The 17,272-nt window shown below is 56.6% G+C and overlaps 1 protein-coding gene across 6 annotated transcripts in view; it reads left to right on the top strand.

The window, feature by feature from the left end:
* SYNE3 (spectrin repeat containing nuclear envelope family member 3) overlaps positions 1-17,272 on the top strand; it is a 98,586-nt gene that overhangs the window by 36,917 nt on the left and 44,397 nt on the right. For 5 of the 6 annotated variants that reach the window (XM_027066554.2, XM_027066552.2, XM_027066555.2 and 2 more), the window contains exons 3-6: positions 5,673-5,845; positions 6,909-7,218; positions 14,772-14,933; positions 16,628-16,975. In XM_027066554.2, the coding sequence (XP_026922355.1) occupies positions 5,673-5,845; positions 6,909-7,218; positions 14,772-14,933; positions 16,628-16,975 (993 nt within the window). The remainder of the gene's footprint in view (positions 1-5,672; positions 5,846-6,908; positions 7,219-14,771; positions 14,934-16,627; positions 16,976-17,272) is intronic. The other variant, XM_053224905.1, reaches the window with a different exon arrangement.

The raw sequence follows: 17,272 nt of genomic DNA, 5'->3' as shown, positions 1-17,272 counted from the left end.
TCAGGACCTGAGCCCAGGGCCGAGTCCAGAGCATCACTGGCCATCCCCGTGGGGGGTCCTGGGGCAGTGGAGACGGCGAGGTTCACTTTACTCTGGGGCTCACACCATAAAGGGGAATGGGGGATTATACACATAATCCAGGCCGCACAGGATCTCGTGATGTTCTTGATGTTTATTCTCCTCCTCTAGAACCTTCCGTGGCTCCCCATTGCCCACAAAACTAAAACCAAGCTTCACCTGGCACCAAAGTCTGCCACTGTCTACACCACCCCATCTTCCAGCCTCAGCTGTCCCGGCCATCCCATCTACCAAGCACAGATCCTGTCCTGGTGGCAGACAGCCTAGATTTCCTGTCTGTAGGCCTCTGTCCTGTGCTGTTGCCTCTCCTTGGGATGCCCTTTCGTTTGCTTGTGTGTCTGTGCTTGTGAAATGCAACCCTCCCCCTGCCCAAGCTCTGGCCCCAGCTCCTGATAGTCTGTGTCCCGGAACACCACGGCCCTGCGTGTGTACTTGCTGTTTCAAGGCCAAGGGTTGCTAATCCCTTTGAACCTTGCACCCTTCTACCGGCAGGCCATTCCCCTCCGGTGGTGGGTCGGGCTGCAGCCAAGGCAAGAGCGGTGCTTGGGAACAGCCCTCGGCCAGGCCAGGGTGGAAACCGGAGGGGAGCACGCCCACCGGCCGAGCCCCCAGGGACTTGACTCAGAGCCTAGGCGGAGGGGGTCACGTCCAGGGGCTCCGCCTCTGGCTCTCCCATGGGGCTCAGGCATGCTATTTTCTGGGCCTTGACATTTCAAAACCAATTTTGCAATAAGAAAGAAAACATTTCGCTCCTGCCATCTGGTGAAGGAGCGTCTGGTGACCTCTGCAGTCCGTGGGGCCTCACTCTGGGGTCGGGGTCTCGTGCCCACCCCCCCCCCCCCCAGCTCACTGATGTGCGTCCAGGGTGACCCTTCTCCAGAGTGGCCGGGATGTGAGTTCCCATCCAGCTCTGACGCCGCATAACTGCGTGGCCAGAAGCGAGTCCCGTGCCCTCCTGCGACCTCACTTCCTAGAGTGTGAGCAGAGCCCTCTCCCCCTTGCGTACAGAGGGGCTCTTGGCGGCTCCGGGACCCTCGTGGTGGTGAAAGCCTTCTGTGAAGGGAGACCGGGAAGAGGGTTGCTCCCGGGTTTCGAGTCCCCGCCGTGGCTGTGGCGCCTTGGGAGCGTTTCTGGAGCACCTTGGGTTTCAGCTCATTGGGGGTGGGGTGGGGTGGGGGTGGGGGCGATGGTTGCCGCCTTGCAGGAGGGACGGAACATGGGGGCGAATGACTTACTGGTGCGCTTGGCAGAGCGCGGGCGCCCTGGCAGAGCCGGCCCGATGGATGGGGTTATTTCTTGCGGTTTCAATGCGGGGACACGCGCACGCTGACCCTCCCTGCCCGCGCCCGGGCCTCCCGGAGCTGGCCCCCAGGTCCCAGCTCCTTGCCCTCTGGTTTCCAGACTTGCGGCCCTGCACTCGGGGCCCGGCCTCAGCCAGGCTGCTTCCTGACCGGCCTCCAGGCCCCTCTGTGGCCAGAGACGGGCCTGCCTTTCCTAGGACCTGGCCTCCGGACACAGCCGTTGCTCAAGCCCCATCTCGAAGGCTTGCGCGTCACTAAGGCTCGGTGCCGACGCCACCTACTGCCCACCAAGCCTTGGATTTCCCCACGTCCCTCACTGGAGCTCCAGTAGCTACTCTGTGGTGTCGGTGGCTCTGTTAGTCATTTGTGCTCTTCTCTGCAGACCCCAGCACGGCCTGCAAGCGCTAGGTTCCTCCTGGACCCCCGTGCCCGACACAGTACCCAGCATAGTACCCAGAATAGTATCTAGCATAGTACCCAGCTCAGCTCAGTACCCCATCCAGTACCAAGCATAGTACCCACCACAGTGCCCAACCTGCTACCCAGCACAGTACTGCACATAGTACCCAGTGCAGTGCTCAGCTCAGTACCCCACCCACTACCAAGCATAGTACCCATCACAGTGCCAAACCCGGTACCCAGCACAGTACTGCACATAGTACCCAGTGCAGTGCTTAGCTCAGTACCCCACCCAGTACCAAGCATAGTACTCAGCAGTGCCCAACTAGGTACCCAGCACAGTACTGCACATAGTACCCAGCATAGTACCCAGAATAGTATCTAGCATAGTACCCAGCTCAGCTCAGTACCCCGCCCACTACCAAGCATAGTACCCAGCAGTGCCCAACTCAGTACCCAGCACAGTACTGCACATAGTACCCAGCACAGTGCCCAACTCAGTACCCAGCACAGTACTGCACACAGTACCCAGTGCAGTGCTCACCCCAGTACCCCACCCACTACCAAGCATAGTACCCATCACAGTGCCCAACCCGGTACCCAGCACAGTACTGCACACAGTACCCAGTGCAGTGCTCAGCTCAGTACCCCACCCAGTACCAAGCACAGTACCCAGCGCAGTGCCTACCTGGTCTTGGCTGCACTGATGGAAAGCCCTGACTAACCCCCTCCGTCCGGCTTTCCTGATGTATCTTTTCTTCTCTCCCCAAAGTTTTCCCTCCATCCACCCCCAACCTGACTGTTGCCCTCATTGGCACCTTCCAATCAGAATAGTTTTGTACCCCGTCCCAGCTGTCTCGTCCCTCCTGCCAAGCACTCCTGGATCCTGCTGGTGATCAGCTCTAAAGGAACCTCACGCCAGCTGGAGAGTGTAGTCATGACTGCGGCGAAGAAAGGTGGAAACTACTTCTGGAAAGCTGGATTTGCCAGCGTAGCCACGGCCTCTGGCCTCCTGGCCCCCCGGCCTCCAGCAAACATCCCATTGGTTGATATTTCGGTTTGGGGCAGATGTTTCTGCTTTGGGCCAGGTAGGGCTTGGTGTTCTGCCTGCCTTTGGGGCTGGCCGGCTTTTCTGTCTCTGGCAGGAAAGCAGCAGACTCACTCCCCTGCGAAGGGCAGGGAGTTGGGCGTCTGCCGTGTCTCCCCAGTCCGGCCTGCCCATCTCCGAGCAGGAGTCAGGAGAGCAAGAGTCCAGAGGCCTAGAGGAGGTCACACAATCAGGAAACGAGGCTTTGGGAAAGGGGCCGTTGTCCTCATGGGGACTTTCCAGGCCCAGCTGGCTCCCTCTGGGTGTGGCGGAGAGAACGAATTCAGCTTCTTCCCCAAAGCCGTTGGCTCCCTAGATTCTGGATTCTGGCTGAGCCTCCTCTGGACAGCAGGCAGAAAGGAGGCCTCTCTGGCTGCTGCAGAGAACAGCCCTGCAAAGCTCAAGGTTTCTGTGGGTTCCCAGCGCCATTGTCCGTTAACTGCGATTTCCACGGCGTGCGTCTTCCTAGCTTGGAGGGTGGGTCTGCAGTCTGTTCCTCAGCGCTGGGTGTCAGAAATATCAGGTCCTTAAACTGAATGTCGCGGGATGGCAAGAAATTCCTCCCCAGCCACCCTGTGGGGCTCCCGCTCCTGAGTGGTGTGAAATGTTCCATGCGGCGGGTGGGTAATCTCGCTCAGCCCAGAACATCCCGCAGTGGCCCTCGGACCTTTGGTCCACACTAATTGCCATAGTACCTTTGTCTTCTGCACTGAGCGGCACTTGGGGTCTCGGTCGGATTCTCGTCGCAGCCGTGACCCTGCGGGGTCCTGCTACATCCCTCCGCTCGGCCGGGCTCAAACAACAAACAAAACGGCTTTCCCCTTCTTGGGGTATCTCCCCGCTCTCCACTCTCATCTGCCCCCCACCCCCAAACACACACTCATAGACCGCAGAGAGCCTGTGTGGAAGGAGCTTGTTTAATGTCACTCTGATAACACAGGTAGGAGGGGACGTCCCTCTCTACCATCATCGTCGCCGTCGCTAACCAGTCTCACGTGAAGCAACAGAAAGGCTTGACACCCTTGCTCACTCGCACATCTCGGAAAAGGATCTACACCTTTTACACCCCACCGTTTACGGAGTATACTGACACATCGATGTTTTAACTAGCTGTATTTTCAAAACTTAATGTTAGAACCCTATGGGGTAGACAAAGCAGGCATTGTTATCACAATCTCAGGGTAAGAGAGGGAGGCCCAGAGTGATCAAGCAACCTGCCTGGGGTCACACAGCTATCATTGAAGCAGCATTTCGCTCCCCCCTCCCCCATCCCCTGCGCCATCCACAGAGAGGGGTCAGAGACGGCCGGCCCACTGGGACTTCATTCAGGGAAGGCTGGCTGCCAGCCTCCCAGGGAGACAGGCTGGGGAATAGAGCTTGAACTTCAGGCAAATGTGCTGTCAGTAAAGAGGGCTCAAAGGTATGAAAAGACAGTACTGAGAGCAAACACTATTAGTGTTGGGCCAGGCGGTGTGCCCAGGGCTCTCTCGGCTTCGCGGAACGTTCCTGGAACCCTGGGTGGTGTAACTGCCCTCTTCCCCCATCTCATAGGCCTCGCGAATCGAAGTACTGTGACAAAGGTCAGGGAATGGCTCTGGAATTGGAATCCAATTGTACTTTTCCTACAGAGACCACGCTTGAGTTGCCAAAGAACTAAATAACGGCAGGTAATAAGGACAAGAGCTGATGTTAATCAGAAATATGCTACTTGCTAGACGTTGTAAATTCGTGTTGGTCCTCCCAGAGCCCGAAGCCAAGATGAGACTAAACGCACGAGATGTTTGATAGGGAAACTTCCATGAGAGAACAGGTTGGGAGCCCAGGAAGGCTGGGAGGGGTGAGGTCAGCCCGACGCAGGTCTGACCCCCAATCCAGGAGATCAGGGAGTGTCTGGGACCGCGGTGTGGCTCTGTGGGAGTCTGGCAAGGCCGTGGGGCCTCCTGGACCAGTCACCCATCAGAGGAGCCCGATGCCACAGGGGAACAGGCCTGCCTTCCTCTTCCTGCTTGGTCACTGGTGGGAGCAGCTGAGGGAGCAAGGCCTCGGTGCGAACTGCAAATTCAGAGAGAATTCTGGAGCCTCGGCTGGGGCCCTGGGTCAAGCCCACTCCCTGCAGGAGACCTGAGAGGCAGATTCTCACAGCCCCACACACCGCGACGTGCACCTTGCGTTTTCTCATTTATTTTTAAAAAAATGTTTACATTTATTTACTTATTATTGAGAGAGAAAGAGAGAGCACAAGCAGGGGAGGGGCAGAGACAGAGAGAGAGGGAGAGACAGAATCTGAAGCAGACTCCAGGCTCTGAGCTGTCAGCACAGAGCCCGACACGGGGCTTGAACTCACAAACCCAGCGAGATCACGACCTGAGCCAAAGTCGGCCGCTTCACCGACTGAGCCACCCAGGCGCCCCTACGTTGCATTTTCTCACTTAATACTGAAAAAAAATCTGGGAGCTCGGTACTATGAATAACCCCATTTTACAAACGAGAAAACCGAGGCCAGGGAGATGGCGAGACGTGTGTGAGTTCACACAGCCGGAAGCGGCCCAGTGGGAAAGGGAAGGGACTTACGCCAGCAGACGGCTCCACGGTTCTGTGCTCCCCTCGTCAGTGCCTTGCTTCCGACCTCAGGGCCTTTAGCTGGCCACCCACGGTCACAGGAGAAAGCTGCAAGGGCCACCGTTCGAACCCCAGCCCCTCTGGCCTCAAAGTCCCGGCTCTTTCCATCATGCCACCGTTAACGCCAAGGCTCTGCCTGCTCGTGGCTTTGTCTAACCCCTGGAAACCGGCCTTTGTGTCCACGACAGAAAATATGCCAGCTGGAGCCGGAGGGGCGCGTGAAGGTGGACGTCGTGCTGCGGGCGGCGGAGGGCCTCCTGGCGTGTTGCCGTGACGGCCAAAAGCCCGAGATCCTGGCCCAGCTGAAGGACATCAAAGCCCAGTGGGAGGAGACGGTCACCTACATGACCCACTGTCACAGGTAAGGCGGCTCCCCACCGGGCCTTCGCAGCCTCTGTTGACCCTCCTCGTCCAGCACCGCGCTGTCCTGGGGCCTCTACCCCGGGGACATTTCTCCGGTCCTGGAATTGCTGGGAACAGGATGTTCTCTTGGGATGTGCGCCAGCCCTGCCTGCCTCTTTCTAATTATAATCGAGCTTAATGATGATAATGGCAGTGGGAGTCCATCAGGTTTTGCCAACACTAAATTCTTAGTAGACTCGCCATGTGTTCCACCCCCAGCAGAATGGCGGAGTGGCCCTGTTGCCTGGCTGGCAACGTAGCCTAGACCCTGTGCTGCCCCTGAGAGCCAGGGAGGGATGGGGGGTTAGGCAGACCTGAGATTGGTGCCTGCTTGCTGTGTGGCCTTGGGAAAGTTACTTGAGCTCTCTGAGCCCCAGGCTCCTCATCTGGACAACGGGTATAATCAAGTGTTCGATGAAGGCTGTCAGGAAGACAGAAGAGGAGAAGCAAATGTCAAGAGCGAGGCACAGTAGGGCCCTCAGGGACCAGGAGCTGCCAGGGCCCCCTCCATCGCTCTGAAGCCAGAAGGTTGAGTGGCTGGGGCGACTTGGCACTGTGCTTTCCGCTTTTCAAACCCTCTCACTTGGAATTGCAAAGTCGTTTGATGTGGGCTGGAGAGATGGGGCCGTCTCCGTGTTACGGGCGGGGAAACCGAGGCAGGCGAGGAGGCAGGGTTATGCAGCAAGCTCATGGCGCCTCTGGAACCCACACGTAGGCCCCCCAGCCTTCTGCCCCACCGAACAGCCACAAGCCCCCCAGACACTATTGCACTGTGTCGATTATTAGACACACTCCCACCACACTGAGGTAGGGCCCCGAACCTGGAGGGTCGTCAAGCTGCCCAGGTGACCCTGAGGCCCAGAGAGAGTGTCATTTCATTGCGCTCCTGCCCACAGCCCCCCCCACCCCCGCCCCCCCTACCCCCACCCCCCCCACCCCCACGAGTACTGGGGAGGGGGCGGCTGCCCGGCCCTGGGGCCAGGTGGGCGGGTCGTTCACGGCCCCCTGCTCTCCGTCCACAGCCGCATCGAGTGGGTGTGGCTGCACTGGAGCGAGTACCTGCTGGCTCGAGATGAGTTCTACCGCTGGTTCCAGAAGATGATGGTGGTCCTGGAGCTGCCCGTGGAGCTGCAGCTGGGCCTGAAGGAGAAGCAGTGGCAGCTGAGCCACGCCCAGGTCCTGCTGCACAACGTGGGCAACCAGGCCGTGCTCCTCGACCGGCTGCTGGAGGAGGCGGCCTCCCTGTTCAACAGGATCGGGGACCCCAGTGTGGACGAAGATGCCCAGAAGAGGATGAAGGCCGAGTACGCCGCGGTGAAGGCCAAAGCCCAGGTGCGTGAGGCGTGGGGGGCTCTGTCTTCACCTGTGCGTCCATTATCCGCCTCTGTCTCCCCGTGCATCCATTATCCACCACTGTCTACCCAGGTAGCACGCGAGAGGCCCCTGGCTCCACATTCTGAAAGGTGATTAGTCTTTCATTTGTTTTGTTTTGGGTTTTGCCCCAGAGCCCGCGCTGAAACCCGAACTTCTTTCCTGGATTGTGCGTAGGGGGAGATTTTTAACCGGTCCTCTGAGTTATCAAGTTCAATTATTAGTATCTTGCAAAGGAATTCTAATCGGGTTTTTATGACACTCACCGTTCTGTTTCGCATCGTGTAAAATTTGCGCACCTTCCGGGTATGGGTTATATCTGTAATCATTCCGAGTGTACGTATTTTACAGTCTCCATCAGATTGTTCGAGTAGCTGAAGTTTCGGAGCCTGACGCTGCAATTTATCGGGTCTCCTGTCGTGGTGGAGCCTTAGGGCCTTTGCGGTTCTGGGCTGTGAGCTCGTGCTAAGCAGGACTTTATCTGCAGACCCCCGTGGCTGGGGCCTGACGCTCCGAGTGGCTGGCGTTTCCCTCAGCCAGGCTCCCCCAGGAATTCACCTTCATGGTTCCTATGCTTACATCAGTGTGTTCTTGACTTGGGGATTCCTGCATCTGAACTTGAACCCCAAGCCAAAATTATGCGAGAGGCCCCTGGCTCCACACTCTGAAAGGCAATTAGTCTTTCCTTTGTTTTGTTTTGGGTTTTGCCCCAGGGCCTGCGCTGAAGCCCGAACTTCTTTCCTGGATTGTGCGTAGGGGGAGATTTTTCTGGTTCATCCTTTGATGGTGGGGGACGCAGCCCCTTGAGGGTTCTGCCTTTTTGCTTCTGGGCCCAAAGCCTTACTTTCTCCTCCAGCCGGAGCCTTAAACCCAGGAAAACCTCAAGCACACAAGTGAGTTTAGCAGCCTGTAACATCTTTGCGTGTCGTCCACGTGACGTCACTTACCTCGGTGTGTGCATGTAAACAACGCTTGTCAAATTTTATGCAGCCGTTTTGGCCGTCTATCGTGGAAGGGTGCCCAGGCTTTCTAGTCTGCCGTGTTGCTGGCCCCTTCGTGATTACAGTTTAAGGGCAACAGACCTGTAATGGACTGAGATCTGAGAATGCACTAGCAAGAACAGGACTCTGGTCCTTGAATGCTTGGGAAGGGGCCTGGGTTCAAGCCAGGCTCTGCCAGCTTTCCAGCTGTGTGGCCTCAGGGCAGCTTGCCCTACCTGCTGGCAGTTCACAAGGGAGTTCTTTGAAAACTGGCACCTGGTTTCCCCACATAAAGGACACCTCGGCCCCCAATAGCAGTGAGAACCAATAGCAACAACAATGGAGCTTTGAGCAGGTGCTCAAAGCTGTTTATTGAACGAATGAGAGCCCCGCCCTTCAGCTTGGAGGCTCACAAGTCCCGAGCCCTGTCCCCCCTCCCACCCAGGGAAGCGGCGGAAAGTTCTGGGGCAGCTGTGCAGGGGCCAGAATGGACAGGCAAGGCGGGTGTGGACTTTGGCTCTCACATACGCAGCCAGCTGGCCCTCACCAAGTCTCGAGTGGCAAGGGCAGGCTTAACAGCGATTCTTTCTCCAGGTCGGCCCCTGGGGCCGGGCAGAGAAGGTGTCTGCCCCCGTGGCCTCATTGTGACTTCACAGGAAACAGGTGCACCTGTCAATCAGCAGAGAGCCTTCCGCGAAATGTGCGGAGGCCGGGAAATGGAAAGTAGTTTGGCCTGTGTGTGTGTGTGTGTGTGTGTGTGTGTACATGTGTACACGTGTGTGTGGAGGGGGCGTGCCAGGGGCACCGGGTGAGCACCAGTCCTGGCCCACGTGTGCAAACGATCACCTCAGAGATTCTCACAGTCGCTGCTGGGGGATCCTCCCCTCGCTGCGTCCAAAAAATCATAGACATCACAATTCTTGTTGACGACTGCTGTCTTTTCCAAGTCTCTTCATGTCTTTGACCTCATTGGGTCCCCCCAGCCTTCTCGTGTGGTGGCGAGCGAAGGTTTCGAACTGGGCCCATTTTGCGGACCTACAAAAAAACCCATGTAAGTGGCAGATGCTACTGTCCCGCGAGAGAGACCCAGAAGTTCTAGGCGACTCGCAAGGTGGGGTCTTCCCTCAGTGGTGCCTCAGGTCCTGTCCCCTGTGCCCATCAGGGAGGAGCCCGGACCGCCCGAGCTGCTGTGGGTCCGGCTGAGAAAGTGGAAGGCAGCAGTGAGTGGGCAGTGTGGAGACCCTGGAGGCGGGAGCACATTGCTTCCAGAGGTTTCTAGGAGGCAGCGACCAGCTCGCAGGGCAGGAGAGCGGGGGATCCAGAGTGTAAGGACGGCGTGGGGCAAGAAGCTGTTTCTCTGGTGGAAACCCTCGGAATTACTGTTCAATTCAGAAATGAGCACTGGCGTGTACGGGGTGACCCGATCCTACATGGAGAGACGTGAATTTAGTTTGTTTTTTTCCCAGCTGTTGGCTGAAGCTCACAGGCACTTGATTGTCTCTTCCTGGCCACCAGAGTTTGGGGAATTCTGTTCCTACTCACAGGGGGGGCCCTGTCGGCTTGGGGACAGGCTGCTGCTTGTCTCCCCCATGGAGGGCTGTAGCAGACCAGAAGTGCCAGCTGGGGAGGCCAGGGCAGGCCCCTGTGGGCCCTCTGAAGTTGTTGTGTGAGTGCATTTTGCTGGGGAGAAGAGCCACAGCTTCCTTCAGATTCTAGAAGGGACCTTGACCTTCAGAAGACTGAGGAGCTACTGAGAAAATCTAACTTTGGCGTTGCCCTTAACAAGATTTAACTGCCAACCCCACGGTCCTCATTAGTAAAATGGGGTAGAGCCCCAGACCCCAAGCCCCGGGTCACAGCCCCTCCTGCCAGCCCTAGACCACAAGAGAATGCTCGAACTCCATCCTAAGCAGGGTAGGGAACTCTGCATGTCCGCTGGGGCCCCCGAAGATTCTCCGTGGCCCAGATGCCTCCTAGTCACCTGCCTCGGACATTTGATGAAGGCCTCACCTTGCGCGAAAGGCTCTCTCAAGGCAGATAAGATGGCCATCCCGAAGCAGGCAGCTGAAATCCCCCAGCCCAGGGACAGGACTGGGGCCATGTAAGAATCCCCAGGCATCCAGGCCTATCTCAGGGTGGCTCTCTGTGGTGTTGCCTTAGTCCGCTCAGGCTGCCGTAACCAAACACCGTAGACTGGGGGGCTTAAACAACAGAAATTTATTCCTCACAGTTTTGTAGGCTGGGAAGTCTACAAGGTATTGGCAGAGTCGATTCCTGGTGAGGGGCCTTTTCTTGCTTTGTAGATGGCTGCCGCCTTCTTCTTCTTCTTCTTCTTCTTCTTCTTCTTCTTCTTCTTCTTCTTTGATGTTTATTTTTAAGAGAGAGAGAGAGCACAAATGAGGGAGGGGCAGAGAGAGGGAGACGCAGAATCCGAAGCAGGCTCCGAGCTCGGAGCTGTCAGCACAGAGCCCGACGCGGGGCTCGAACTCACAAACTGTGAGACCACGACCTGAGCTGAAGTCGGACCCCTAACCGACTGAGCCCCCCAGGCACCCCTAGATGGCTGCCTTCTTGCTCTCATGGCGGAAAGATGGGGACAGGGGACAGTAGGCTCTCTTCTGTCTCTTCCTATAAGGGCACTGACCCCATCATGGGGACCCCACCCTCATGACCTCTTGTGATCCTGGTCACCTCTCAAAGGCCCCACCTCCAAATGCCATCACATTAGGGGTTAGGACTTGACCCTATGGATTTAGGGGCCACAGCTCAGTCCGTTGCAGACCTTGTGTGTATTAATACCTTGACTTCCACCAACGAGAGAGCCCATTTGAACATTTGTCAAGCTAGTCAATGGGCCATTGTGTTCACCTCTGAGAATCCACTTTTGACTTCCAATATGTTAACTAGCAAAGCCCCTGGTGTGGAGGGGCATGGGAGCCCAGGAGCACCGTGGGGGCCACCTCTGGACCCCTGGCCTCTGTGACCACCCGCGGCAGGGAGATCCGAGGACTAGATCAGCGGGCCAAGCCCGGGAGTGGGGGGCGACAATAGGGCTGTGTCAGCCCCAGACACTGAGAGTCAAGAATAGAGCAGGCTGGCCGCCAGTGGGGTCCTGTTGGTGTACTATGAGTGTTTTTAATCCACCAGGTACGTTTTCTGAAGGGCCAGGCACACAGCAGCCGCCTCCTCCCCCTCCCTGCCTCCCCTGGGTGCCTCTCAAAGGAGGCGGGTGCGTCTGGCATCTGGGCCATGAATCAAACCGGCCGGCGCAGGCTTGCAGAGACATCAGTCCTTGCCGCCCTTGCTAATTGGTGGGGTTTGGACGTTCCTGACAACCCTGCCCGCCGCAGATGGTTTCGTTGTTTGGTCTGATGAGGGCAGGTGGAGGACCCCCCCTCCCCGCCCCCAGCCATCCGTCACCCCTGTCATTCTGCGACGCGGCCGGCCGGCAGCGGCTGAATTGTGCGCTGTGATCGCTACGCCTGGCACGGGGCTCGTCTGGACGCCTGCCCTGCCGGGCCACGCTGCTCTCCGAGGGCCTGCTCACGATCACGGAGGCTTTTATTTACTCTGGGCTTCCCGAGTGCTGGCACCTCATCGCTCACACACGGGGCCGCCGGCCAGCGCGTTCCGGGGGAGCCTTTGCTGCGCGACGACATCTATCACCGGCAGCGTCGACCAGGGGCCCGGCGCTTATTCTCTGCTTGTTATTCCTGACCCACTTCGTTTCATAAATGAGGCTTTCCCGGGGACGGCGGAGGCTCTGGGAGGGTTTGGACGGACGCAGACAGCCCCGCGGGAAGGGGGGGCCGGCGCGGGAGTCGCGAAGGAGGTGGTGGTGGCCTCTGTCTCTTGGTCCGCGCTTGGAATTCGGACCCCGCGGGGCACTGCTGTCGCTGCTCTCCGGGCCACGCTCCCCTGAGTGGGAGGTTCCCAGCTCTGCGCTGAAGGACTCGGTCCCGTGCCTCGGTTTCCCCATCTCCAAAGCGGGATGTCTTCTCCTCCCTGCCATGGCTGTTGCAAATTTAAATGAATTAATCCATGTTTTCGGGTTTGGTGAGGACTTTCTCAAAGGGCAGGGGAGACATGTACGAAGAGCGGGGAAGTTTTCTGAACCCGCGTGTCTGTCCACGCTTCCCTTTGGAGCACTTTTGACCAGGTTTTGTAGTAGAGGGCCAGCGAACTCCTGGACACAGCCTGCTCCCCGGCTGAGAGCGGAGGCCAGCTACTGATGGCCCGTGGGCCAAAGCGAGCCCATCTCCTGATTTTGCGTGGCCTGGGAGCCAGAAACGGTTTCTGCCCGTTTAAATGGCAGGAAATAAAACGCAGAATCTTCCAGGACATGGAAAAATGCTATGAAATTCACATTTCAGTGCCCATATTTCAGTTTCACTGGAACACAGGCCTGTTCTACGTGGTTGTCTGTGGCAGCCTGTGGCACAACGGAAGGAACGCATCACCGGCTGCAACAGAAGCCACATGGTGGCTAAAGTCGAAAACGTCTACTCTCCACCGCCAGCCAACCCCTGGATTAGAGCAGTGGTTTCGGAGTTGCGCACCTGCCATTTAACTCTTGTCCAGAAGGCCCTTCAAGAACAAGGGACCTCCCAGCCTCGGCTTGGACATCCGTGTAGCGGGAGGGCTTGGCATCGCGGTGACGATTAAGTGTAAGATAGCTTGTCACACTCCCGGCACGTTGGCAGGTGCTTGGTAAATGGAGGTCCTCCCTTTCCCTCTTCTTGACCCTCCTTGAAAACTTCCCTCCAGCGACTACACTCAGTGTTGAATCTTCCTGCCATTTGGGAAGCACTCATTCACAGAGCCTGGGGGGGAAGTCAGCAAGGGGCCGCCTGGTGTGTAGGGAGCTCTTGACTCTCCCAGCGGATGGGGAGGCATGGACAATGCCAGAAGGGAACCACAGGACAAAGGGAAGGCTGCTAAGTCAGCCTGGGGCAGCGGGCCAAGTCAGAGAGGCTGTGGGGCCCGGAGGTCAGCGTGGCCGGGCAGAACTGCTCCCTTGCCCACTCGAGCTGCCCAGTGCGGTTCCGGGGTCACGTGAGTTCTGACTCATTTGACTCCACTGCGCCATAGTGAGGTGGGGTTGTTATTAACCACACGTACAGAGAGACGCGGGCACGTAGCAGGCCAGGGTTCAAGTCACGGGCAAACCCTCCAAACCCAGGGTGTTGACTGCAAGGCCACAGCCACATCGCGGGGTCCTGCCCTTGACCAGAATGCTGCAGCACTTGGATCTGGGCCTGCGGGCAGCGGGGAGCCATGGAGGGCTTGAGAGAAATGGTGTTGCGATCAGGGGTGTGTTTGAGAAACGGTTCCTGGGCACACAGGTCTGATAGAAGGGGCATTTATTTCTCAGATGACAGCCCCGCTCGGGACGCCATCTTGCCCCTGTGTGGCGAGGACTAGAGTAGGGTTGTCTGAAAACCAAGGTGACTCCAGCCCATGCCGCCAGCAACGCCGCACCCATGAGGAAGGGGGGACGGCCTCCTGTGTATTTGCATGCTCTGCACACACCGCCGGTGTGGGGCACGGATGCCGTTGGCCCGGTCTGGCCTCTGGGTTTGAATTTGGTCCTTCCCTACCCAGGTGAGCTTGGGCAAGTGCTTTCTGAGGCGCCGCTCTGTGCCTCCGTTTCCCCATGTGTCAAACGGGGATAATAATGGTGCCACCTGATTGGGTAGTCAGGAGAGCGCGGTGAGATGACAATGTACGGAAAGTTCCTTGGGTGCTCCCGGCACCTTGGTGAGTGCTCCAATGATAGCATTGTGTAGCAGGAGTTGTTAAATGTTCCTGTCATGTTTATTTATCGTTGAGAGGGATAGAATGTGAGTGGGGGAGGGGCAGAGAGAGAGAGAGAGAGAGACAGACAGACAGAATCGGAAGCAGGCTCTAGGCTCTGAGCTGTCAGCACGGAGCCCGATGCAGGGCTCGAACTCACGAACCATGATATATGACTTGAGCCAAAGTTGGATGCTTAACCGACCGAGCCCCCAGGTGCCCCTGTTCCTGTCATTTTTTTAATGTTTATTTATTTATTTTGAGAGAGAGAGAGAGTATGCAAGCAAGGGGTGGGGCAGAGAGAGAGAGAGAGAGAGAGAATCCTATGCTGTCAGTGCAGAGCCCGATGCGGGGCTCGATCTCACAAACCGTGAGGTCATGACATGAACCAATATCAAGAGTTGGACGCTTAACCAACTGAGCCACCCAGATGCCCCTAAATACCCCTGTCTTGAGTCCCATTCCCCGGACATGGCAGGAAAGAAAGCCAGCTGTAGAGTTGGCGGGCCCAGTGTGGACATGCTCTGACCAAGAGTCTCTTGGGTTACCGCTAATAAGGTGGAGAAGAGCCACTGGGATGTCTTTATCTTTGGCTAAAGGGCAGACGGTCGGCTGTATCTCACACCCCCTAAACACACACATACGCACACACGCGCACACACACACGTAGGCCTTGAAGGCCAAGGGCAGCCTGGGCTGGGGACCTGCATAGGTGGTGACCGTCTTCCCCTCCCACAGGACAGAGTGGGCCTGCTGGAGCAGGTGACCCGGGAGCACGAGCATTTCCAGGCAGGCGTGGACGAGTTCCAGCTGTGGCTGAAGGCGGTGGTGGAGAAGGTGAGCAGCTGCCTGGGACAGAACTGCAAACTGACCACCGAGGGCCGTCTCTGCGCGCTGCAGGTAAACTTGACCGCGTCTCTACCAGAGGGGAAATGCTCAGCTACTGGGCTTCTGTGTTGTTGATTTACTGGGATGTGCTGGGGGCCCCAGGGGATACAAGAGCCACGGCATGCAGAGCGCACACGAGGAGACGTGTGGAATCTAGCGCAGTAGGTGTGCGGCCTCGGCTGCTTTACAGAAATCTCCGAGCCAGCGGGGCACTTGGAAACCCAAGGTCACAGCAGCGTGGTCTAGACCAGTGGGTCTCAAATGGGGGACGCTTGGCAACGTCTGGAGACATTTTTTGGTCGTTACCACGGAGGGCGGAAATGCTATTGGCATGTAGCGAGTAGAGGCCAGATCGGATGCTATTATGCACCTTGTGACGGGCAGGGCAGCCCCCCCCCAACAGACCTGTCCGACCGCAGGTGTCGGTCGTGCCGCGGGTAAGGAGCCCTGGTGTAGGCATCAGGCCTGCAGTGGAGACAGGCTTGGTCCACTCCGGCCTTCCTGAATGGCTGTGACCTTGAATGAGCTTCTGACTTCCTCCATAAAGGGACTGTTAGAGTATGTGCAGTAATTCGGGGACTACTTTATAAATTTTGCCACAGATCTACAGCACCTGTACCATTTATTTAATATTTGTATGTAAGTTGACTCTTGTTTAAAAACCAGTGAATAACGACATCCCACCCCCCAAAATCTTATGTGAGTAGTGTGAGAATGTTCGTCGGAACTTTATTTGTAATAGTCCCAAACTGAAAACACCTCAGATTTTAATCAGCAGAGTGTTGGATTCACATATTGTGGCACGGGAGAGAGATATCGACGATATAGATATAGATTAGCTATAAATCACATGTCCATGTCTGTATCTATATATAAAGGAATACTACTCACAACAAAGAAGAACGAAGTGCTAAGATCTACGACAGCATGGAAGAATCCAAAACACATGACGTGGCAAGAAGCCAGTTTCAAAAGATAATATATCCAATGCTTTCAGATACATGGAGTTCTAGAATCTTTTGGGATGTTAGAAATGCTCTATATTTTGGTGACAATGTGCACTACGTGGGTGTGCATATTTCTCAAAACTCTTTGAATAGTAGTGCTTAAGGTCTATGTATCTTACTCCATGCAGTTGCGCTGCGACAAAAAAGGAAAATATTTGGAAGGCACTTGCAAATAAAATAGACTTGCAGGTGCCTATATAAATTTTTTAAGTGGAAGACTAATGAATATTTGTATGAAAGGAAAAGTTCTGTCATTGTCATGAATCGTAAACCGCTGCTCACTCGGCATTCTTAGATAACCCTACAAATAAATATAACGAAACCCAACCGGGTCGTTAGGTTCTATTTGGCTCCATGCTTCCTCCAGCTGAAGGCTCCCAGCCCGAGGCTGCCTCTGTCTTTGTTAAAAGGGAAGATCAACAAACGTCACAGAGGGTTAAAGGCAGAAACACCCAACCCAGATTTTCTCCTCGACTTAATCAAGTGGCCGCAGAAGTCGCGGGAAGGGAATTACATCCTCCTGTGGCAAGTCAGTGCGATTAAGGTGGACAGTCCACCCCTTGGAAAGGCGCGTCTGGCTCTCATCTAGGAGTTCGTGTTTAGCATGACATTCCAGGGGCTCTGGAAAACGCAGCACGTGATGTCTTTTTCCCCTTGTACGTTTCCCCATCCGTCCACCCCCCCCCCCACCCCCTTCAGGACATCGCTGGCGATTTTCCCCGGGGTAAGGAGTCTTTGAGGAGGCTGGAGGAGCAGGCTGTGGGCGTCATCCAGAACACCTCTCCTCTGGGCGCGGAGAAGATCACCGAGGAGCTGGAGGAGATGCAGAAAGTTCTGGACAAGCTGCGAGCCCTCTGGGAGGAGGAGGAGGAGCGGCTGCAGGGCCTGCTCAAGTCCATGGGAGCCTGTGAGCAGCAGAGGCGGCAGCTAGAGGCCGAGCTGGGAGAGTTCAGGAAGGACCTTCAGAGGCTGGCCGAGGAGGGTCTGGAGCCCGCGGCGAAGGCGGGGACCGAGGACGAGCTGGTGGCCCGCTGGAGACTGTACTCGGTAAGTGGGGTTTGGCTAAGACAGGGACTGTCCAGGTGACATGTGTACCTCGGAGCTCCTCTTTACGGGGAGAGAGTCATGCTAAGCTTTAACCACGTTTACTCTGGGCCTTCTAGATCTTTGGTGATCTAAGTTCCCTGGGTGTAGTACACAAGTTGGGTGTTTGTACCCATTTTCCAGATGAGGAAACCGAGGTCTGGAGAGGTTTCCCTTACCCTCAACATCCCCAGGACCACGTGAGGAGTCTGTGGGTAAATAAGACCAGAGGTGGCTTGCCTTTCGGTCTGCCATTCCCTT

Source organism: Acinonyx jubatus, chromosome B3, assembly GCF_027475565.1.
Source record: "Acinonyx jubatus isolate Ajub_Pintada_27869175 chromosome B3, VMU_Ajub_asm_v1.0, whole genome shotgun sequence".
Taxonomy (NCBI): Eukaryota; Metazoa; Chordata; class Mammalia; order Carnivora; family Felidae; genus Acinonyx; species Acinonyx jubatus.
Note: the sequence above shows the minus strand (reverse complement) of the source record. Positions and strands in the feature narration are given on the sequence as shown.